This window comes from Phascolarctos cinereus, unplaced genomic scaffold (genome assembly GCF_003287225.1).
Source record: "Phascolarctos cinereus isolate Bilbo 61053 unplaced genomic scaffold, phaCin_HiC Scaffold_726;HRSCAF=1367, whole genome shotgun sequence".
Lineage (NCBI taxonomy): Eukaryota > Metazoa > Chordata > Mammalia > Diprotodontia > Phascolarctidae > Phascolarctos > Phascolarctos cinereus.
The window spans coordinates 155,441,039-155,459,622 of record NW_027556098.1 but is presented as its reverse complement, the minus strand read 5'-3'; the positions used below and the strand labels follow the sequence as shown (position 1 = coordinate 155,459,622).

At 38.4% G+C, this 18,584-nt stretch overlaps 1 protein-coding gene across 8 annotated transcripts in view; it reads right to left on the bottom strand.

Annotated features, from left to right (window-relative positions):
- The window catches only part of CCNT2 (cyclin T2), a 47,566-nt gene extending 40,466 nt beyond the window's left edge, over nucleotides 1-7,100 (bottom strand). For 3 of the 8 annotated variants that reach the window (XR_002328774.2, XM_021009424.2, XM_021009426.2), the window contains exons 1-2: nucleotides 5,769-5,961; nucleotides 4,790-4,871 (exon numbers count right to left, since the gene is read on the bottom strand). Coding sequence is in view for 4 of the 8 variants with exons in the window: in XM_021009424.2 (XP_020865083.1) it covers nucleotides 4,790-4,871; nucleotides 5,769-5,926 (240 nt within the window). In the remaining 4 variants the exon portion in view is untranslated. Of the gene's footprint in view, nucleotides 1-917; nucleotides 1,361-2,771; nucleotides 2,799-4,789; nucleotides 4,872-5,768; nucleotides 5,962-6,974 lie in introns of those variants that run through there. The other 5 variants (XM_021009423.2, XM_021009425.2, XM_021009427.2 and 2 more) reach the window with 4 other exon arrangements.
- Between the last annotated feature and the right edge of the window lie 11,484 nt (nucleotides 7,101-18,584).

Here is an 18,584-nt window from a genome sequence, read left to right as displayed (position 1 = left end):
ATACGCTCAGGAAAAAAAATGTAAGGCTTAAAACCTGGGATATTCTCAGCATAAGCATCTAAATAAAGCACATGAAAATATTGTTAGATTAAGCTAAAATTACCACTCTATTTTTAGGTATATAGTTTGTCTTGCAAAACAAAACTACTTAAAAGCATTAAGTATACTAGAAAGTGGTACTCCAACACCTTTAATTAACAAGGTCAGAAGTGGCAGACAACAAATGTGACCCTTGTTCACAAGAAAGGGAGCTAATAGTGCTCAGGGGAATTACAGACAGGTGAGTCTGGAGTAGTCTAGGCAGCTGGCAGACTTTATACACTAAAAGACAGAATTATCAAACAAAAACAATTGAGGAAAATCCCACAATTTTTGCTGTTATTGTTGTTTTGTGCAAAGGGAAACAATGCCTGAAAAGTTTACTATTATCTGAGGTAGTTAAAAAAGCATATTGAGGTAAAAGAGAACCTATAAAAGTCAATTAGTTCAAAGTAACTTTGAAATGTTCTATACCAGAAGCTAGAGACCTTTGTATTATGGCTAGAAAACTAGATTAGAGAAAGGGAAAAGCAAAAAAAAGGAACGTGGTGTTATTTACTTGCACTGAAAAGAAAAAAACAGTGGGGGTTCCTTAAGAATTATTAGTACGTTGTAGCTATTTTTAATAAATGTTAAGTGTGCAGTGAAGTTGCCAAATTTTCAGATAACAAACTCTTCTAACAAGGTACCAAAAGAATGGAATACACTAACGAAAATTTAAGGGAAATAGATCAAAATAAATGGTATAAAAATAGTGGGTTCTTAGCAAACACCCAGAGAAGGGACCTAGAGAGTCCTTGTAAATTGTCTAGTGAGGGTTGACAAAAAAGTCGAGCATTCTAAAAAGGTTGAAAATACAGAAAAAAAAATTATCCTACCTTTATAAAACTAGTGTATCCACACCAGGCCTATTGTGTGTAGTGCTCTCATTCCATTATGTATTTCTTGAGTTGTGGTAATTAGACAGGCCAAGGAAGATCCAAGGAAGGACAACTAAAATAAACAGAGGATTTGGGGTGGGGAGTGGGAGTTGGAGGGAAAAGTAGAACTGTTGTATGGAGAAAGACTAAAAGGATAGGAGTTCTTCAATGTACAAAATTAAAAGGTTATGAAAGGATGAGATAGAAAGCTAAAGAATCTTAAAATGACTGGATAAAGTAAGCATAGACTTGTACATTAAATCCAGCAATACTAGGATGACAGTACAAAAGGATATCTTTGAAAGTGGGAGTGAAGCAAGTTGAAGACAAAGACAAAAACCCACTAATTTACCATTATTCATTCAACAAACATGAATATCTACTACACTCCAGGCACTAAAATTAAGCACTGAGAAGTATACAACGATAAATAAAGTAATCCCTATTAACAAGGAGAGCTAATCTAGTAATGGATAAATGTATCTGTCTAAAATAATATTTATGCTAAATTTAAATGCATTAAAAAAGGGTTTGCACATATTAATGAATGCCAACCCATAAATACCTACAAGAATCTTCATAGCTAATTTTTAAAGTTATCAATAGGGGAAGCACTTCTGTCCTTCTGTAGTTACTGTTAGCAACAGAATACTGGGCTAAGCAGATTCATACTAGTCTGACCTAGTATGGCTATTCTTATATTCATAATTCCAATTAGGAAAAAACTGACAAATGGAGTGAGTTTAACTAGCTTTTCCCTTGGGTAAAAGGAAACATTTACCTAATCATATGGTACTTGACTCATGTCATTTAGCTTTCAAGGTGATATTTAACCTTCCAAATAAAATTCTCAGCACAATTCAACAGTATTTTCAAGCCATAAGAAAAAAACTGCTGAGTTGGGGGGAGAGGGAGAGGGAGGGGGAGAGAGAGAGAGGAGGGGAGAGAGGGGGAGAGAGAGAGGGAGAGAGAGAGAGAGAGAGAGAGAGAGAAGAGAGAGAGAGAGAGAGAGAGAGAGAGAGAGAAAGAGAGAGAGAAGGAGAGAGGGAGAGAGGGAGAGGGAGAGAGAGGGAGAGGGAGAGGGAGGGAGAGGGAGAGGGAGAGAGAGGGAGGGAGAGAGAGAGAGAGGGAGAGAGGAGAGAGAGAGAGAGAGGGAGAGAGAGAGAGAGAGAGGGAGAGGGAGAGGGAGAGAGAGAGAGAGAGAGAGAGAGAGAGAGAAGAGAGAGAGAGAGAGAGAGAGAGAGAGAGAGAGAGAGAGAGAGAGAGAGAGAGCGCAAGCGTGCAGGAGAGCACACTACAAAGATACAATGTTACATTAATGGTCTTAGGAAGGGGAGAAGTAAGGGTTACTAGGAAGCAGTTCCCATGTCTAGCAGCCACTTTTAATCCAGATTTGAAGCAAAAAGAGTAGATAAAGACTGCCTTCTTTCTCTGAAATCTCCTTCAGGGACAAAGATATCCATGTTTGTTTTTCACTCAAATCCATTTTTTTCTACAGAATATAACATCACACTTTCCTGATGTGTTAACTTCTAATTTTATGTTAACGGATTTAAAATGGAAATATTGCATGCCACAAATAAATTATTTTTGTTTAAATATAAAATATCTTACTGACTATGCTTTAAATCTGCTATTACTGTTGTAACATTCTATATTGGGTTTGTTTACTAAAAGGAACTAGTTTTCATTCAGCTGAATATCCTAAAGAATTGTAATTTCCTAAAATTTAGTTAGTCTTCAATTATAACCCTATTATTGAGCAAAATTTTCCTGACGATTTGGGGGAGTATGAATTTAAAAGTGACTCACATTCAATTTGAGACCACCCCCTTCACCCTAAAAGAATAGGAAAAAAAAGATAAAAAAGTAAGGTTGTACATTTGATGCTAGGGCATCAACATAAATATTAAAACCACTTTTGATGTTATAATGACAGCAAATGCAAAAAAATTCTGAAACTATTATATGAAGGTTGTATTGTGTTATCTTTTAACACTTTTCAGAGTAAAAAAAATAACACTTGAAAATTTACATTAACACACACAAGAAGTTTCAAAAAGTCAAGTCTGATTCATAATAAAAGTCAGACACACCAGATACTGAGCTTTGCAGTAACAATTTGATACCATTTAAGTAAAGACTGAAAAACACAACGGAAGTTGCTAGTACTTTCAACTACTGCACAAAAGACTTCTGAAATGGACAAAGCTTTGAATCTTGGCACCAGATCTGACAAATTGCTTGATTTAAAACACACCACACAGGCCATAAAGACAAACTATGAGAAGAAACCATTGTCATCCCCCTCCCCCAAAGAGGTTTTCCAGTAACTGATTTCAATACAAAAAGCAAAGCAAACTTAACTCAGAAAATAGATCATCTACAGCTACATAGATAATTTCCATATGGTTTACAAACTCCAATTTGATTAGTAACTGCTAACAGTGTTTTTTAGGGCCACCTTTATGAAAATTTTGATATTTATTTTTGTCTACCTATATAAACGATTTTCAGGTTTAAATTTCATAATTCCTAATCTAAAGGTTGGCAACGGAACTTTATCTTACCACTACTACTAACTCAAATCTACTATACTAGAACTATATGAACTGAGACAGATGAGCCTGAGTAGAAAGGGGAACATACCAGAGAAAGAAAAAAGATGCTTAACAGAAAAATGCAAGTGGGGGTGCTGCAAAGTCCACTAGAAAATATCCAGATCAGAATTTTGCAAAACAAATTATACTGCTAAGGATCATCAGACTAATATAAATTGTTAAACAACAACAACAACAAAAAATCCAATTTAAACATCACGCTTTTTCATTTATTAAAAGAGTATGCTAATAAAAACTTTTTTAAAAGGTTATTTTGGTTGCAACTATTTGGATTATCCACTGATGATCAAGCCCTCTATGATATATCATTACCATTAGAACAAGATTATGAAGCTGTGGTGGAACAAAAAACTAAAACTAAGGGAAGGACAGAATATGGCTAGTGCAAAATTCCACCTAAAAGATAGGTAACTTTCTTCTTCATAGTAAGCAACATACACAGCACGTCTTTTGAAGAGTGTCTACTGTATCTTATATAACTATTTTTCATAAATTATAAATAACATATTAGAAATTAAACACTAACGTTTCGTGTAAAAGTCAGCTAGAAAATGTTTGTATCCCTGTTCTATAATTTACCTGTGAGATGGTATGTTTGAAGCAAGATTTGTCATTTGGTTGACCAGTATTTTGTAATGGTAACAAGTCATCCTAATAGCTAAAGAAATTTGGCATCCTTTGTTTACCACAGAAATGAATTTCACAGATACTGACCTTTTACAAATTAATATTCCTCAACATTTACTTTTTTCTTTTTTTAAACAAACGGTCAGTTCCAAAATCAATTACAAAGTTAATATGAGAAAGAATTGATTGGTATGACAAAGTTCAACTCACATTTCAAACAAAGTCTCCTAACAACTGACTACTCACATACACTTCTGGCTTGTTTAACTTAAACTTTGTACTTTACTGAAATACTCAAATATGTAAGTATAAAATTTTGACTGGATTGCTGCCAATTAAGTAACTGACTATATGGCTTTCTAAGATGTAATTCTTCTAATTCCTGATACTCTACATATGGACATGAAAACATGATCATACCGTTTGAAGCAAAATATAAGCATCACTTGCAAATATAAATTTACTATTAATACCCAGTTCATCAGTAAAACCACTGACAGAATCTTCCCTTTTACAAAATAACTGAAAGTTTAACTACTTTTAACATATGGCCAAATGCTGTTAAAAAAAATTTGTACTTACATTTCTGTTAAACTTGGTGAAAGAATGGTGCATATAAAACCTGTGCATGTAAACAATTGCAGTATTTATTGTAAGTTGGGAGCTGGAAAGTAGTGTTTAGGAAATGTACATTTTAAAGAAGTAAATCATATCATCTTTTTCCTCTTAAAACATGATGCAGAGTTAATATTTGAGTGTTGGCACCAAGTTTTTACTTGAAGGAATGTTTCAGTGCTTTCTTCTATAGTACCTCATTCAGAAAGACCAAAAAAAAAGGCAAAATGGAAAACTTGTAGGAGAGGGCAGGAAAGAAGGAGGCCCTTAAAATTGTTAAGGGGGGGTGAGGTGGGAGGAAAGAAATGCGAAGCTTTTCAAAGTATGCCAGCTCGCCAACTCTCCTACGAGGATTTCTGGCTGCATGTGTGTATCATTTCCTTCAAAAATCAAAGCACTTCAAAACCATCCCAAGAACATAAAACCTAGGCTCGGTGCATTCCACTCGGGGTCCGAGCCTCTCCGTCTCCTCCGGGCCCAGCCACCTGGATGCTCGGGGGACCCCGGAGAGAAATCTTTCAAAGCGCCAAGCACCGGCCTCTGCTCTCAACAGTCTCCCCCGCCCCCCCTCCGGTTCCGCGCTAAGGCTTCTCGGGGATCAGGAGCCCCCAGCGAACCTGCCCCCTCCCCCCCGCCACGCGGAGCATCCGAAGAGATTACACAACGCAACTTCAAACCCGGCCGGGGATCCCAGGCCCCAGGCGCCCCCCCACCCCGCGCCGGCCTCCCCCAGCGGGGCCCCTACCGGGCCCCTCACGGCGTGGCCGACGGCTGCAGCGCCATGTTCACCGCGTCCAGGCCTCGGCCGCCGGCCCCAGGCGGTGGGATGAGAAGGGAGGCGACGGGGACGGGGAAAGGGGCAGGGAAGATGGAGGTTGGGAGAGGGAGGATTAGGAGGTGAATGGTGGAAGGTGAGGTGGGGGGAGGAATGAAAAAGAAAGGATACACATTGAGACGCTGCCCCATATCTTGGATAAAGTTGGCCGCCTGCTGGCGGTACGAGAGTTCCTTATCCGCCTCCACCCCGCAGCGGCGGCTCGGCGTGTTCTCCAGCTGCTCCCGGCTGAAGAACCAGCGAGAAGAAGCCCCACGGCCCGACGCCATGACACTTCCTCCTCCTCCTCCGGCTCCCCCTAACCCGCCCCCCTCCCACCTCCCCTCCTCCCCGCCAAGGCCGCGCGGCCCCGCCCCGCTCCGCTCGCCGTAGCCGCGTGCCGCCCCCTCCCCACCCGGCCCACCTCGCTACCTTGAGCGCGCTTGCGCGCACCCCCTCTCACGTTGTGTTTATTTGGTCTGCCTTGTTCTTTACACTCCCCACCCCCTCCAATCCTTTCTGCGCCGGCTCGGCCGCGCAGGAGACCATAATGCCCCGCGCCACGCATCATTCAGTCGCGCCCGGAGGAGGAGGGTCGAGTGGAGGGGAAGGGCGGAGGCAGTGCACGCTGGGAGGAGGGGGCGGGGAGCGTGGGGCCGTGTGCTGCGTGTTGGGCGTGGGAGAGACCAGGCTGAGCTGAAGAAGAAGGGGAGGCCATAGTTATTAAGGATGGCGGGGCAACGAAGAGCCACCGAAACAGCCCCAGCCTGGCGGAAAAAAGACCGAGCTCTGCTCCGTAGCGTTAAATTGGGCAAAGGTCTGGACCTCCCTTCGTAACGTGTAAAACGATGAGGGAGTTGGACCAGCTGGTCTCTAATTCCCTTTTCGGCTTTTTCGTTGTTTTCTGGTTGAAAACCTAAACCTTTCCCTTCCTTTCTAAGCCTCCTCGAAATTATAAATAGGTGTACACATGCACACATTAACGTTGGTGGCCATAGTTTGGTCATCCCTCTGTTGAGCTGTTGGAGGCAGGATTCAGTTTCTTCTTAAATATGCATTTTAAGTAACTGCTAGCCGGCTGTGCACAGGTCCCCAGTAAGACGTCACCTATTTATTCTGCAACATGGGGTATTAAAAGCATTGCCCCAGTGCTGGAGGATGCTAAGTAATGATTAGCATAAAACCCTGAAATGTACCAAATGCATAATCCTAAAACACAGCAGTGATTTGCCACTCCTTGAACACAACAGTCTAAAATGTCTGCCAGCTGCCACTGGGATACAATGTAAAGCCTTCACCCTGGCACTTACAGCCCTCCAAGACGTGACTCCCACCTACCTTTCACAGACTGTCCAGTCAGACCGGCCGGCCTGCTCAGCTGTTCCTCGTGCACAACCTCTCACTTTGGTGCCTTTGCACAAATGGCATCCCGTATCTGGAATTTACTCCCTCCTCACCACTCTCAGCTTCCTTCATTGCACAGCTCACTTCCTACATGCGGCCTCTCCTCATCTCCCCATTCGTTAGCTAGCTCACCCTCTTGAAGTTATTTTGTATTACATTGTATCTATTTTGAACTTACTTTTTTGTGTACATGTTACATTTTTTCAGTAAAATGTAAGTTCCTTTAGGGGAAAAAACCCCAGTCAAACATTTTATATTTTGTCTTTGTATCCACAGTGTCATACCTGCAATGGCGAACTAGTAAGATCCTTGGCAATGTAGTCAGAGGCGCTGGATTCAAATATTACCTCCTTCTCTTACTGTGTGACCTTAAGAAAGTCATTTTAGCCTCTGGGTCATATGTAAAACAAAGGGGTTAAAACCTCTAGGATTTCTTCCAGCTCTTAATTTATGATCGTTTGAAACATTTGTTGAATTCATTTGAATAGGTCCTACTTAGGATATATATTATATCCACATAGTTACTCCCTCCACCAATGTAGATCACAACCTCTTCTCTAAATCGAAGTGATTCATACAAATTAAAAAGTCTAGTCTAATTGGAACCTGAACAAGAATACTCTTCACTGCTGGCAAGCAAAAGCAAAGAGATGTTTGACAATAGTAAACAGGAAGGGATGGAACAAGCATTTATTTTAAGCACCTACTATGTTCCAGGCATTGTGCCAAGAACTTTACGAATATTATCTCATTTGATCCACTATGCATATGTGCATTTAGTAATAGTTCACCCCTAAGTCAAAACTGAAGTGACTAAAAAATGCTGGGAATGAGAAGGCAGGAACTCATATAAAGTACAAATAAGGAAACCACTCCAACAGGGATGTGTTCTCATTAGCTGCCACTAGTCTCTCCTAGTCAGTTTAACATTTAAGATCTTTTAAAAAGGATGACTTTGCAACAGTGTTTTGATCTAGATCTGGCTGCTTGCTTTTGCATTCTTACTAGAGCAAGAAATGTCAACAAGGAATCTTTGTTTTTGTTGTGAGATTTGTATAAGACTCAGGGAGCTCTCTTGCCTTGAGAATTACATTTAATATTGCCCTGAGAGAGTTTGTGTTCCTGCCCTTGGTTCTGCCCTGATTGATTTGGTTTCCAGGAAGGTATATCATGCCTGTGTGTCCCATTGTTCCATCTGTCTGTGTTTTGATTATGGGGAGTGAGAGAAAACCAAGGATAAATTATGGCCTCAGGCTAAAATAATTAAGCTCATTTCTAAAAATGTCCAGCTAAGGTTACTTTTGTTTCAGCTTTCTCTGCACTCAATAGAATAGAGAGCTGTTGTGGCTGATAAAAAAAAATCATAATGAACTCTTATGCTGAACCTATCTAAACTTAATTTGGCTGGTTCTTAGATGACAGATAAGCAAGCTGTCACATACTATACACAAGCCTTTCCAGCTTCATAGGATCTGGCAAGGATTGCAGTTTGCAGATATAGTATGTAAGAAAACAGGGCTACCTTAATACCATGCTTAAGCAGCTGAGGATGCTTAGTAAAAATCCTACTAAAATCTTTCCAAAATTACCTTATTCTGTTTGCTGATTGCAATTTTGTTAAAAGTGGACCAGAACTGAGAAGAGTATTGGAGTACAACATTGCCTGTTATTTTTTATTTCAGTGACTAATCAAGGTAAGCTAGCTGTATTTGGACTTAAAATTTTTTTGGGCGGGAAAGAGTATTGGATTGCTGAATGACAAATCAAAGTGAGTGTTAGGTATAAGATATAGTGTGAAAGAAGGCATTAATACAGTATAAAAAGAGGCAAAGAAATTTGCTTTATTTGAAGAAAGTCAGAGACTGTTCAGGTGCCAGGAATGGAGTAGTAATTGATCTACTAATAATGATAGGGAAACAGAGATTTATTTGAGTATGTAAAGGAAAGAAACAATGAGTTGAACTAAGGATTTTCCAGGTTTCCTTTTAATTCTAAATCGTATGAACCTGTGAGCACTTATAAGGTACAGTGGAAATGAAGGCCAACATTTATCTCAAATTTCTAATAAAGTATGTAGCATTCACTTCATGGCTATCCCTTCAGCTTATACTTGCTGGTCCCCAGGTAACCACTACTCTGGGTTCAAGTTATTCCATGAGCCCATTCTTCTGAAACTATGGCTCAAATGCTAGCACTGTTGTGTTAACATTTAATTATGAGCCAGCTGATACAATTAACTAAAAGCAAAGACATTTACTGAAATGGCATAACATAAACAGTAGCACCAAAATATTTCCTCCTCAAACCTGCACCTAGGGTCTACTCTCCCATAAATTTTTTTTTTATAAACTGTCAATAGGAAGAGTGGGTACATGTGTAGAGTATACTAGGAGAGAAGCACATACCTAGGGAACACATGGGCCAGGGCAATCCTTGTATCTGATGCTAAAGAGCCCTAACGTTGCTTCTCATAGTGTCCTCATGCTGCTGTCCTCTGGGTATGGCAACTCTGCAAGGCAACTCTATAGGTTGCTTATCTATGTGCTGTGTCTCAACTCACCAATGGACTCTGATTCACTGGATACTGCCTGCCATGGACTGGGAAAGGGAGAGATTAAGGGAGGAAGAGGATAAAGATATCTCTTCTCTCCTTGCCAAAAATTGCTTGAAGCTTTTCTAAGAGTTGGTTTTCTCAAATGACTGGAATGTCTCCCCAAGACTGATTTCCTTAAGAGGATAGCTATTACACCTTTGAGGTAGAGTTTGCCTCCTTGTATTAGGACCTTTAGTTCCCTTTGGTTGTTGCTTAATCTTTGGACATTTGTGTAAAGACACTTGAGACTATATGTTTTACTACTGACTCCTTTCTTGGATTTTGTCTCCTGTGACTTCCAGGTGTCTCAAATGCCATTTTCCCTTCATTATAGTTGCTGTCTATGGTGCTTTGATTGGTGGCTCTACATAAACATTTTCCTCCCTTTTCCATCCACTTTAGTTGGAAATCCTTTTGATTTCTGGTTGTGACATTTTAGGAAGGACATTAATAAGCTTGAGAGCGTCCAGAAGATGGCAGCCAGGATAGTGAAAAGCCTCATATAGCAATATGTAGATACACTGAAGGAACTATTTATTTATTTTAGAGAAAAGAAGGCTTAGGAGAGGCATGATGGTTATGTCAAAATATTTGAAAGGGTGCCAAGTAGCAGAGGATTTAGACTTGTTTTCTTTAGCCCCAGAGGAAAGATCAGTAGCAACAGTAGGCAAATTTCAGCTTGATATAAGGGAAAATTCCCTAACAATTTGAATTGTCTGTTTTCCCAGAAATTTTTATCAAATAGTGGGTTCTTATCCTAGAAGCTGGGGTCTTTGGGTTTATCAAATAGTGGATTACTATAGTCATTGCATACCTAATCTATTCCACTGATCTACCGCTCTATTTCTTAGCCAGTACCAAGTAGTCTTGATGATTGCTGCTTTGATTTTTATTTTATTTTTTTGGGTTTTTTGTTGTTTTGGTGAGGTAATCGGGGTTAAGTGACTTGCCCAGGGTCACACAGCTAGTAAGTTTCAAGTGTTTGAGGCTGGATTTGAACTCAGGTCCTCCTGACTCCAAGCTGGAGCTCTATCTAGGTGCCACCTAGCTGCCCCTGATTGTTGCTTTATAATACAATTTAATATCTGGAATAGCTAGGCCATCTTCCCCTGTATTTCTTTTCATTAGTTCCCTTGATATTCTGAACCTTTTTTTATTCCAAATGAATCTTGTTATTATTTTTTCTAGCTCTATAAAATATTTTTTGATAGTTTGATTGGTATGGCACTGAATAAATAAATTAGCTTAGGTAGAATTGTTAGTTTTTTTATATTAGCTCGGCCTACCCATGAGCAACTAACATTTTCCCAATTACTTAGATCTGACTTTATTTGTGTGAAAATGTTTTGTAATTGTGTACATATAGTTCCTGGTTTTGTTTCAGCAGGTAGACTCCTAAATATTTTATAATGTCTACAGTAACTTTAAGTGGAATTTCTCTTTCTATCTCTTGCTGTTGGGCTTTGTTGGTAATATGTAGAAATGCCAGTGATTTATGTGGATTTATTTTATAGCCTGCAACTTTGCTAAAGTTTATTATTTCAAGTAGGTTTTTACTTGATTCTCTAGGATTCTCCAAGTATATCATCATATTATCTGCAAAGAGTGATAGCTTTGTTTCTTCTTTGCCTATTCTAATACCTTCAATTTCTTTTCCTTCTTTTATTGCTAAAGCTAATGTTTCCAGTGCCATATGGAACAACAGTGGTGATAATGGACATCCTTATAGACATCTGATCTTATTGGAAATGCTTCTAGCTTGTCCCCATTACATATGATGCTTGCTGAAGGTTTTAGGTAGATGCTACTCGCCATTTTAAGGAAGGCTCCATTTATTCCTATGGTCTCTATTGTTTTTTATAGGAATGGGTGTTGTATTTTGTCAAAAGCTTTTTCTGCATCTATTGAGATGATCATGTGGTTTTTGTTAGTTTTATTGTTGATAGGATCAATTATGATGATAGTTTTCCTCATATTGAACCAGCCCTGCATTCCTGGTATAAATCCTGCCTGTTCATAGTGTATTATTCTTGTGATAAGTTGCTGTAATCTATTTGCTAATATTTTATTTAAAATTTTTGCATTTATATTCATTAGGGAAATTGGTCTATAATTTTCTTTCTCTGTTTTGACTCTTCCCAGTTTAGGTATCAGCACCATATTTGTATCATAAAGAGAATTTAGTAAGACTCCTTTTTTGCCCATTTCCCTCAATAGTCTATATGGTATTGGAATTATTGTTCTTTAAATGTTTGGTAGAATTTGCTTGTAAATCCATCTGGGCCTGGAGATTTTTTCCTAGTGAGTTCATCAATAGCTTGTTCAATTTCTTTTTCTGAGATGGGGTTATTTAAGCATTTTACTTTCTCTTCTGTTAATCTGGGCAATTTATATTTTTGTAAATATTCATCCATTTCACTAAGATTATCAAATTTATTGGCATACAGTTGGGCAAAATGCTTCCTAATTATTGTTTTAATTTCCTCTTCATTGGTGGTGGAGTCATGCTTTTAATTTTTGATACTGATAATTTCATTTTCTTCTTTCTTTTTTTGAAATTAAATTAACCAAAGGTTTATCTATTTTATTGTTTTTCCCCCCATAAAACCAACTCTTAGTTTTATTTATTAGTTCAATAGTTTTCTTAATTTCAATTTTATTAATCTCTCCTTTGGTTTTCAGTATTTCTAATGTGTTATTTAATTGAGGATTTTTAATTTGTTCTTTTTCTAGTTTTTTTAGTTGCATACCCAATTCATTGATCTCTTCTTTTTCCATTTTAGTCATGTAAACATTTAGAGATATAAAACTTCCCCTAAGAACTACTTTCACTGCATCCCATAAGTTTTGGTATGCTGTCTCATTATTGTCATTCTCTTGAATGAAGTTATTGATTGTTTCTGTGATTTGTTGTTTGACCCATTCATTCTTTAAGATTAGATTATTAAGTTTCCACTTAATTTTTAGTCTGTCTTTCCATGGCCCTTTATTACATATAATTTTTATTGCATCATGATCTGAAAAGGATACGTTTAATATTTCTGCCTTTCTGCATTGGATTGTGAGGTTTTTATGCCCTAGTACATGGTCACTTTTTGTGTATGTGCCATGTAGTGCCTAGAAAAAAGTATATTCCTTTCTATCTCCATTCTCTAGAGGTCTACCATAGCTAACTTTTCTAAAATTCTGTTCACCTTCTTAATTTCTTTCTTGTTTATTTTGTGGTTAGATTCATCTAGTTCAGAGAGGGGGGGGGTTGAGGTCACCTACTAGTATAGTTTTGCTGTCTATTTCTTCCTGTACCTCCCTGAACTTCTCCTCTAAGAATTTGGATGCTGTACCACTTGGTGAATATATGTTTAGTAATGATGTTACTTGATTGTCTATGGTGCCTTTTAGCAGGATGTAGTTTCCTTCCTTATCTTTTTTGATAAGATCTATTTTTGCTTTTGCTTTGTTTGAGATCAGGATTGTTACCCCTGCTTTTTTTACTTCAGCTGAAGCATAATATATTCTACTCCAGCCTTTTACCTTTACCCTATGTGTGTCCTTCTGTTTCAAATGTGTTTCCTGTAAACAACATATTGTAGGATTTTTAATCCATTCTGCTATCCACTTCTGTTTTATGGGAGAGTTCATCCCATTCACATTCACAGTTATCATTATTATCTGTCTTTCTCTCCATCCTATTTCCCCTGTGTTTATGCTTTTCTTTCTCCTTTCTCCCTTTCCCTCCTCACTAGTGTTTTGCTTTGGACCGCTGCCTCCCTTAGTCTTGCCTCCCTTCTATTAGCCCTCTCCCTTTTCTTCCCCTTTACCCTTACTACTTCTTCCCTCCCTTCTATCCTCCCTCCTTTTTCTTTCCCCTCTTCCTGCCTACTGCCTATAGGGCAAGTTAGATTTCTATACCTAACTGATGTTATTCCCTCCTTGAGCCAAATCTGATGAGAGTAAGGTTCACACAATGCTCATCTCCTTCCCTTCTTTCTCTCTACTGTAATAGGTTTTTTTTTGCCTTTTCCTGTAATGTAATTTTCTCTTGTCTGCCTCCTCCTTTCCTTTTCTCCCAGTACAATCCCTTAGTTAGATCAGAGTATTCCACTTACTTAGATCATCTAACCCACTTAATTAGATTTTTTAAAATCACTTTATCAAAGTCAAATTATACCCACCCCCTCTATGTATAACCCTTTAAATTGGTGTAATAACAATACAGTTCTCAAGAGTTACAGGTGTCATCTTCCTTTGTAGGGATGTAAACAGTTTGCCCTTATTAATAACATGTTGTTTTTTCTGTCCTGTTTCCCTTTTTATGTCTCTCTTGAGTCTTGTATTTGAAGATCAAATTTTCTGTTGAGCTCTGGTCTTTTTATCAGGAAGGTTTGGAAGTCTCCTGTTTATTTGAATGTCTGTCTCCTTCTGTGAAAGATTATGCTCATTTTCTCTAGGTAGTTAATCCTTGGTTGTAATCCAAGTTCCTTTGCCTTATGGAATATTGTATTCTGTGACCTACAATCTTTTATTTGCTGTGGGGCAGCTAGATGGCATAGTGGATAGAGCACCAGCCCTGGATTCAGGAAGACTGGCCTTAGATACTTCATACTCACTAGCTGTGTGACTCTGGACAAGTCACTTCACCCCATTGCCTTGCCAACAAATAAATAAATAAATAAATGAATAAATAAATAAAATGAAATAAAAAAGAAGTTGCAAGGTCCTGTGTGATCCTGGCTTTGGTTCCATGGTATTTAAATTGTTACTTTCTGGCTGCTTGGAGTATTTTCTCTTTCATCTTGTAATTTGGGAATTTGGCTACTATATTCCTTGGTGTTTTCAATTTGGGATCTCTTTCAGGAGGTGATCAGTGGATTCTTTCTATGGCTATTTTACCCTCTACTTCTAGGACCTCCGAGCAGTTTTTCTTGATGGTTTCCTGAAAGATGCTGTTCAGGATCTTTTTTTAATTATGATTTTTAGGTAGACCAATAGTTTTTAAATTGTCTCTCCTGGATCTATTTTCTAGGTCAGTTGTTTTACCAATGAGGTATTTTACATGTTCATCTATTTTTTCATTCTTTTGTTTCTGTTTGACTGATTCTTGCTCTCTCATAGAGCAATTTGAATTGTCTGAAAGTGGAATTGTCTCCCTGGGTTCAGCAAAGGTGTGCATGACTATTTGATGGAGATTTTTTTTTTATCTGCAACTGTGATTTCAGTGATGTAGGCAACTTACTCTGTCAGTGAAGATGAGCAGCTATTCTGTAGTTTACAGTCTTACAGAATTGCTTGGAGGAATGAGAGGTTAATTGGCTTTCCTAGGTTCAGACAGCTAGTATGTGTTAGTGGCAGGACTTGAACCTAGGCCTTCTTGACTCTGAGGCTGACTCTCTATACATAATACCCTGGCTGCTTCAGTGGGGGATATAGGAGATGAGGATTCTTGTTCAAGGTCCAGTTGAACTAGATAGCTTCTGAGCTACCTTCCACTCTTTGATTCTGTGACTATATCAGACTAAAGTAGTACCATCAGAAAACAAAGAAGTCTGATTCAATCACTTTCAGCCTTCACTGCCCAGAAGGAAAGTAACATTCAGAATACAAGATCTAGAAAGGATCTTAAAGACAGCTTACCCACCTCCTCTATTTTATATGTCAAGAAATTAAGTTTCAAAGTCAGAACTCAGTTAAATAACTCACCCAAGGTCACAGTAAATTGACATCAGTTCTAGTACCTGTAACAAAGTTTTTTTTGCTCTTCCTCCAGTCTTCTTTGTATCAGAACACTTCATACCTCTCTGGAAATCTGTATTATAGTGGAAATGGAGCTGAATTGGAACCTCAGAGGCCATCTGTGTTATATCCCAGATGGATCCATGACTCTGATTTAGTCCAACTCTTGATTATTTTTTTTTAACAGATGAAGAAACCAAGGATCAGGGAAGTTAAATGACCTATTTAAGGTCATAGTGTGGGAGTTGGAATTTGAACCTAGAGCTTTTGGCTCCCTATCATTTTGCTTTCCATTGTACCGTGTTGACTTTAAGACTTCTTAAAAAGGAATTTCAAAATACCTCTTAAAGGGTTGCTAAGACAATGTAGGCATATCCCGCATAATGTTTTCCAATGAATATTATTTTATAATATTCTATTAATTTACTGTTTGTCATTAGGAACAACATGACGTTAAAGAGTTCTGAGGGAAAAAAGCATATAAATAATGTCATGTCCTTCATGGAAAGACATTTACCCTTGAGTTCTTTCCTACATCACTGAAATCACAGATGCAGATCAAAAAAATATACCAAACAAAAATCTCCATCAAATAGTCATCCATGCCTTTGCTGAACCCAGGGTAGCCAATTCCACTTTCAGACAATTCAAATTGTTAGGGAATTTTCCCTTATATTAAGCTGAAATTTGCTTCTTTGTACCTTCTCCTCATTGCTGCTATTCTTCCCACTGGGGCTAAAGAAAACAAGCCTAAATATCCAACTATTAACAGTTGAAATGAGTAGTAACTGATTGAGCTAGATACTTTACAAAATTGTTAACTTTTATTTATATCTTTTGTTTTTTACATCACTTTCATTTCTGAATATATCCCTTTCTATTCCCCTTCCCAGTGAACTGTCTCTTATATTCTGGGCCAGGCCTAACCCATCCAGGGTTAGGGAATGGAAAGTAATAAAAAGCTTATTGACCACAACATGCAATAAAAACATTTTACTTATTATGAAAGATATAATTACTAAAAATAGACATTGCTGTCCTCTGCCTCCACATTCACCAGGTAGCAAGGACAATGGGAACCCCATACAACCTCAGAAACAACAATACCCTCCACAGGCTAGGCTTTGTATACCTCTAGTCCTCTGGACCAAACAAATCTGGAAGATAGCCCCCTTGCCTTTTTAATGCAAAACCATTCCAGCTTATGTAAAATAAATGCTTTTCCTACCATATTCCATCTCTTGGTGTCAAGGTCAAAAAAATCCTTTAGAGGACCTTCCACTTCTACCTTTAAATAACCCGAACCTCAAAAGGAAGCCTAGAATAAACAGCATTGGAAGCAGAACTTAATAATTAATAGAAATTAATAGAAAGATAAAAACTTCAAATAGTATAAAAGTCTCTGAAAAGTATAGTTCATGCAATGGGAAAATATTAGACATATTTCCAAATAAATTTCCCAATGTAAAACAGCTATGATGATCAGGAACGGCATCAGGTAAAAAGGGCCATGTCATCTCAAAATCCATAACATGAATTTGCATTGTGGTTTAGGGGCATCTGTAACAAAAACCTGTTACCTATGACCTACAATAAGGTAGTGTCATAAGCCTCTTGCACACAGACTGTCCTAAGATATCAGTTGACACAGAGTTGACACAGAAACTTGACCTATAATGCCAATTACTCAGTGTTCCCTGGCCCACCAGAAAAAAAAAATCTTTCTTGCCGTGGGAGGCCCATCCAGGAGATGATACCAATGATGCCCTTTTAGAAGCTCAACCAAGGAGTTGTCCCATTGTTTTGGAGAGACCCAGTGAAGACTCCTCACCTTCATTCAGGGGCACAAGATTGCCACCAAGTCTACTAAAGAATCTTTTGTCTGCTAGATAACTACACAGTTACCATTATTATGAAAAGACAATTTCACCTTCCTTATATCATTAGAAAGCAAGCACTTCTCACCAATTCCATCCTTTGTCAAACCAAACTCTTTCCAGTAAGAAGTTATCCAAACCATCTCAGGGGTAAGAAGATTTACCAAGTAAAGAGGCCCTGAAAAGTTTCCCTTGAATATAATGAACCTTCTGAAGAGGCAAAAACTGCGAGACCTGGGTGTCTCTGCACAGGGTATAGAATAAGGAAGGGCTAAAAAGGATTGACTAGCACTATGTTTAAAAGTAGCCTATCCTTTTTAGGTAAATCTTCCTAGAGACCAGATCCAAGACACTACTGAAGTCAAGAGCTCTCAGCTTTCTAGGATAGTTGTCAATTCATCACACATGCAGCTTCTATGAGGGGGGATCCAACCTTAATAATAAGAGATATGATGAATAATCAGAGGTATGCTGTTTTAAGAATTTCAACATTCAACAGTAACAAAGGCATAAAGACAATATAGGAGATGGAAAATACAATCAATGTGATTGTTGCCTGCCTGATCTTGAGTCTACTTTGAAGTAAAATGGGTGCTATGATCAAGAACAAAGATGTAAAGGGAAAGGAGTAGCATAAGGAATAAGGGCATGTTTTGTAAAAGCTTTAATATTGGCTGCCATAGTGGGGGATTTGCCATATTCTGAATAAGGGCAAATCTCTGATCCAGACATTGGTGAAGAAAGCTGATATGATCACTCTGCTAGTTGGCGGCAGTCTGAGAAACATGTGGTTGTTCTGATTTTCCTGATGAACATTAGTGAACAGAAGTAGCTGCCTCATCCTTAATTAAGGAGATCATTTGGGTATATGCTTATTGCACCAGGACATCACAAGCAATGGGTCTACTTCCCAATCTTTGCTATTCTTATAATTATGTCAACATGATTCATCTCAGTAGATGATATATGGTATCTTTTATGGGCACTAAGGCGCTATAAATAGCTGTAGCATAATTCCTCGATTGGTCCTGACCATAACAGGTAGACCATTTGATCATTTACGCCTGTTATCTCTGATACCTGGACCAGATTCATGAACTTATCCAGATTCACCAACACTGGTCAGTGATCCAGTCAACAAGCATTTATTTCTTTTCTTTTCTTTTTTTCTGGGTAATTAATTAATTTATTTTTAGTTTTCAACATTCACTTCCACAAGATTTTGAGTTCCAAATTTTTTTCCCCATCTCATCCCTCCCCCCACCCCAAGATGGCATGCATTCTGAATACCCCTTCCCCAAATTTGCCCTCCCTTCTATCTCTCCCTACCTTCTCTTATCCCCT